The sequence below is a fragment of the Meleagris gallopavo genome, chromosome 30 (genome assembly GCF_000146605.3).
Source record: "Meleagris gallopavo isolate NT-WF06-2002-E0010 breed Aviagen turkey brand Nicholas breeding stock chromosome 30, Turkey_5.1, whole genome shotgun sequence".
In the NCBI taxonomy this organism is placed as follows: domain Eukaryota; kingdom Metazoa; phylum Chordata; class Aves; order Galliformes; family Phasianidae; genus Meleagris; species Meleagris gallopavo.
The window spans coordinates 960,209-965,057 of NC_015040.2; the positions used below are offsets into that span (position 1 = coordinate 960,209).

The window sequence follows — 4,849 nt, forward strand, 5'->3', positions numbered from 1 at the left end:
GCTGCGCCCAGGTCCGGGCCCCGCCGGGCACCGAGCAGCGGGCAGAGGGGCACCCGGGAACACAGGGCGGAGCCGAAAGGGTGCGAGGGCCCTGCACGTGATGGGCACGTGGGCACGGGGCGGGCGGGAAGGAGGGCGCGCGAGGGGGCGGGGCCTGAAGAGAAGGGGCGGGGCCTGATGGGGAAAGGGGCGGGGCCCGGGTAGCACGGGGGCTGCGGTGAGTGATGGGGTGAGCGTGCAACATGCGGTGCGGTGTGCGCACAGTGTTTGTGCAAGGGAAGTGCGTGTGCAAGGACAGGATGAGGCGGTGCTGCAGGACAGCTGGTGATGCAGTGACGCGGTGCTGGGCTGCAGGCTGAGCATGGGGAGCTGCAGCGGTGCGGGTTCTGGCCGCTCCCTGCAGCGCGGTGCTGAGCGCAGGGCTGTGTCAGCACGGGGCAGGGAGCAAGGGTGAGCGGGGCCGGGCTGGCAGCCTTGGCACCTGCCCCAGGCTCCTGTGGGCAAGGCCAAGGGGCTGCCCTGCTCCCCTCGGGGCTACCTGGCAGCTTGGCTTGGGGTCCTGGGGATGTGGAGGGCTCAGCCGTCCCCTCTGTGGGAGGAGGGATACTCCGTGCCCCTTCCCACCCCGTGGGCAGATGGGGGTGGTGGCATCCAGCGGTGCTGGCAGTCACAGGCCTGGCAGACCCCATAGAGGGCTGTGGGCACAGGGGGGTGGGCATCCTGCATCCCATCGACGATCCCGCACTCACCGGAGCCTGGGTTGTGCCGTTGTGGTGGCGACGCCCTTTGCAGCCCCCCCCACTCCCAGGTGCTTTTTGCTCCGTCCAGCCCCACCCGACACCTCCCTGCAAACTTGCTGCGGCCGGTCCCAGCCCCGCCTGCCTGCCCTTCCTCACTGGGAGGAGGAGGAGGAGAAAGGGGAGGAGGAGGCTGTGGGCTGAGGCTGAAGGAACGCGTGGGAGCGCAGGGCTGCGGTTCAGTGGGACGGGACGGGACGGGACGGGACGGGAGGGCTCAACTCTCCCCACCACCAGGTACCACCTGGGCTGGGCAGCAGCCTCAGCGCAGGAATTTTGCTCTCTGCCCTTCGATCCCCCATGTGTCCACCTTGGGAGCCACAGAGGGACCCGGGAGCTGCCACCCCGCTGCCTATGAGTGGGTGCTGGAGGTGCCACGGCCGCCCTGGGGACACAGCTGTCATCCCCAATGGGTCCTCAGGGCCGTGGCTGATGTGTGGGGAGAGCCTGGGGCGCGGCCCTTCCTGGAGTGGGGCCTCTGCCACGCAGAGTGCCCTGTGGGGCCCTGGGGACCTCAGGGTGTGGGACAGGCAGCACCCGGAGATGCTCTGAAAGGGCTCACAACGGTCGTGCTGCTCCTTGTGTGTCCCGGTGAGCCCTGGTGCCTGCTCAGAGGGTGCTGAGCACCCCAGTGTTGGCAGGGGACAGGCAGCGTCCCCCTTTTGGGACACTGTGGACAAGGAGGACCCCATGCACCATCGCCTGCGGATAACTGCAGCCAATTGTGTGAGCGTGGGGCGGGTGAAGGACTTGGGGATGGGATAGGCTTCCCTTGTCTCATCCCCCTCACCTGTTTCTGTCCCCCACAGTACACCGGGCTGCTCCATGTCGAGGAGGCTGCGGAGGAGCAGGAGGGTGGTGCTGGAAAAGCCGTGGCAGAGCCTGGAGGAGAGAGGCAGCGCGCAGCCGGACCAGCACCCTGCACTCGCCAGGTGGGTGCTGCGTCCCTGACTCACAACCCCCATGTCCTGCAGTGCTGCACCCCTGAGCCACAGCCTTCAGGCCCCCATGGCCACGGCTCAGTGGCTGCTGCTCCCGGCAGATCCAGAACCTACGACGCCTCCACCTGCATCGAGACCCCGGAGGCATCGGGTCAGCCAGGATCCCCAAACCCGGTGAGTCCTGGGGGCGAGGAGGGGGGACCCCATCTCCATTTTGTGGTGGGTACTGGGGGTGCCAGGGCTCAGCCCCACTCCTCGGCTTCCCCACAGCTCAGCAAGCGCCGTGCTGCCTTCCACAAAGCCTTTGAGGAGATCGCAGGGCGCGAGGCTCTGCTGGCCTGCTTCTCCTGCGCCTGGCAGCGCGAGGTGCCCTACCACGGCCGCCTCTATATCTCTTCTGGGCACCTCTGCTTCCACGCCAGCCTGCTGCTCAGGGACATCAAGGTGGGGGCGGGGGGAGGGTGTGGGGTGGTGTGGGGGCATGGGGTCTGACCACGCTTGCTCCCCTCAGGCTGTTGTCCCGGTGGCTTCTGTCTGTGCCCTCAAGAAGACCAACACGGCGCTGCTGGTGCCCAACGCACTCAGCATCCGCACGGAGCAGGGGGAGAAGGTGAGCTTGGGGAGGGGGCAATAGGGTTGGGGCCATGGGGGGGAACTGACTGCCCATCCCTCTGCCCACAGTTCCTCTTTGTGTCACTGCGCCGGCGTGAGGCCACCTACCAGCTGCTGAAATCGCTCTGCAGACACCTGCAGGTAGGCAGTGTGCTGGGTAGGGGCTGGGCTCTGTGCCCCCTGCACCCCGCTGCAGCTTTCCTTGCGCAGGACGATGCCTGGAGCCCCCCAGCCTCTCCCCTCAACCACAGCACTGAGCAAAGCCCTAAGAAATCCTTGGTGAGGGAACGGCAGCAACGGCACTGCATGGCCCCAGGGAGGGCTTTTTGGGGGAAATGTGGTGCTGAGAAGCCCCACCCCCTGCCAGCCCCCCACCCATCCTCCAACAATCCCTGTCCTCCTGCAGACCTCGAGCCACTCAGACTTGGAGCGGTGCACACCAGAGCCTGATGATCTCCTGGAGCTGCAGGGTGAGCAGCCGCCCCAGTGTGCCCCCCACAGCCCCCACGTGCCCCCCACAACACCCCATAGTTCCTGCAGGCCTCCCTTCTTGGGGCCACCTCGCGCACCCCGCTGGGTCCCAAGGCACTCGAATGGATCCCGGTTATGTGCAGATGAGCCGAACCCGACGCTGAACAGAGCAGAGGAGGATGAGGAAGAAGAGGAGGAGATGGCAGAGGACACTCCAGTTCTGGGCAGAGGTGAGCAGTGTCCTTGGCAGAGCCAAGACGCCTCTCTTGGCCACGCTGCTGTCCCCAACACCACCTCCTCCTGGCAGGGGGACCCCACACAGCACTGGCAGCCCAAAGCGCCGCACAGCTGCGTGCTTTCAACACCATCATCGTGCTCTACCTGCTGCTGTGAGTCCTTGGGCAGAGGCCACCCCCACCCCCAGCCCTGTGTCCCTGTCCCTGACCTGTGCTGTCCCCAGGATGGTGGCCTTGCTGCTGACCTCGGGGTACATCGGGCTGCGCATCCTGGAGCTGGAGCAGCAGCTGGCGGCCATGGGGGCTTGGCCAGAGCTCCGCCTGGTGCAGCGGTGAGTGGGGGGCAGTGGCCCCTTCACCCCCAGCTCAGTGGGAACCCTTCACCCTGCCCTCCCTCCCAGGCACAAGAAGACGTGAGGCCAGCAGGGACCTGGCTGACACCAGGCCACCAGCCCATGGGACCGGCTCTGGGATGCCCCAGAAGGTGGGGGGGGTCCCCGCATACCTTCCAGCACCCCCAGGGAGCCCCCGCAGGCCGTGGGGCTCCATCCCACCCCCTCCCCCCATGCTTCACCCCCTGAACTCATTGTGTGAGCACTGATCTGAGGGCAAAGCCAGAGCCAGGCCCCCGCCCTGGGAGGCAGCCACCCCCAGGGGTGCGGGCACAGCGGGGCCTGGTGGGCACAGGGAGACTGAACTATTTTTATTAATAAAGAGCTGACGTGGTGCTACCTGTGCTGCACGGGCCGTCTGTGTTACGGGGTCCCCCACCACAAGGCTGACGGTTCCTCTGTTCCTCGGGCTGTGCACAGAGGCTTTGCCCTCCCCTCACCCCCCCATAGCAGCAGCAGACTCGCAGCGCTGTTATTTGTGGGAGGTCGAGGGCTGGTGCTGCAGGAGGCTCCAGGTGCAGACGTCCCGGGCGGTGGTTTGGGGGCTGCAGAAGGACAGCAAAGGGACGTACCCTGAGCTGCCCCCCGGCCCCGCAGTGCTCTGGCTGCGGGTGGCCACTGCAGAACAGAAGGAAAATGGTGAGGGGGGGCTCGGGCGGGTACTGCAGGGCACACTGCCATCCCCCCCAGCTCTTACCGTACTCCTTGCCCAGGATGGGGCACTCCTGCCACAGGAAGGCTCCCCAACGCGTGCCAGGCCCTGGGTAGGCAGCAGGGACAGTGGGATCCCAGCAGGCAACCTCCCGCAGGTGCTGGTCATAGACTTGGGGGGGGGAAAACAGGCTGCAGAGCTGGGGGCGGGCAGCAGGACACCTCCCAGCTCCCCCTCCACCCCCATCCTACTCCCCGAGGAGCCCCGCAGCCTCCCCCTCCCCAGCTCCTGGGTTAGCGCTGTGCTTTCCCCTCCCACTGCCCCCCACCCAGCTCCGTACCAGGGGGCAGCGGCTCCAGTTCAGGAGGGCCGTGTGAGCGCTGCCAGGCAGTGCCATGGGTGAGGCCGTCCCTGACGTCCTCTGCCCCGTGGCAGCTCGGCTCCGTCCACCAGCTCTGCCCCGCTGCATCCCTGCCCAGGGGGGTCATCTTCCAGCGCACCGCCTGCCTCACCACTGGTGCACAGCGCGGCCCCCGCAGCGTCACGTACTGCTCACTGCGGGCAGGAGGGGACATCAGGGCCTGCAGCACCCACAGGGCTCAGCCCCCCGCTCCCACCCCTGCCTCACCTGCCCAGGGGCAGAGGGAAGTCCGTTTCGAGGGTGCTCTGCGGCACCCAGGCTCTGTGCACCCCCGGCTTCATGCCCAGCCCTGAGAGCCCACAGCAGTGCTGGAATCAGCACCCGAGC

The 4,849-nt window shown here is 67.3% G+C and overlaps 2 protein-coding genes across 7 annotated transcripts in view; one reads left to right on the forward strand and one right to left on the reverse strand.

Moving 5' to 3' along the window:
• LOC104914647 (GRAM domain-containing protein 2A-like) overlaps nucleotides 1–3,788 on the forward strand; it is a 4,183-nt gene extending 395 nt beyond the window's left edge. For 2 of the 6 annotated variants that reach the window (XM_010724797.2, XM_010724801.2), the window contains exons 2-12: nucleotides 1,607–1,729; nucleotides 1,840–1,912; nucleotides 2,009–2,182; nucleotides 2,250–2,348; nucleotides 2,420–2,491; nucleotides 2,561–2,629; nucleotides 2,757–2,820; nucleotides 2,965–3,051; nucleotides 3,129–3,210; nucleotides 3,282–3,389; nucleotides 3,459–3,788. In XM_010724797.2, the coding sequence (XP_010723099.1) occupies nucleotides 1,607–1,729; nucleotides 1,840–1,912; nucleotides 2,009–2,182; nucleotides 2,250–2,348; nucleotides 2,420–2,491; nucleotides 2,561–2,629; nucleotides 2,757–2,820; nucleotides 2,965–3,051; nucleotides 3,129–3,210; nucleotides 3,282–3,389; nucleotides 3,459–3,474 (967 nt within the window). In that variant the 3' untranslated portion in view covers nucleotides 3,475–3,788. Of the gene's footprint in view, nucleotides 1–6; nucleotides 81–215; nucleotides 1,035–1,055; nucleotides 1,524–1,606; nucleotides 1,730–1,839; nucleotides 1,913–2,008; nucleotides 2,183–2,249; nucleotides 2,349–2,419; nucleotides 2,492–2,560; nucleotides 2,630–2,756; nucleotides 2,821–2,964; nucleotides 3,052–3,128; nucleotides 3,211–3,281; nucleotides 3,390–3,458 lie in introns of those variants that run through there. The other 4 variants (XM_010724802.2, XM_010724800.3, XM_031557108.1 and 1 more) reach the window with 4 other exon arrangements.
• On the reverse strand, nucleotides 3,746–4,849 carry C30H19orf71 (chromosome 30 C19orf71 homolog). Its single transcript, XM_010724796.3, has 4 exons — nucleotides 4,730–4,849; nucleotides 4,442–4,656; nucleotides 4,147–4,272; nucleotides 3,746–4,067 (listed from the first exon to the last, which is right to left on the reverse strand). Exons 1-4 carry the CDS (start codon nucleotides 4,801–4,803, stop codon nucleotides 3,922–3,924), a joined length of 561 nt encoding a protein of 186 aa, XP_010723098.1. The 5' UTR covers nucleotides 4,804–4,849; the 3' UTR covers nucleotides 3,746–3,921.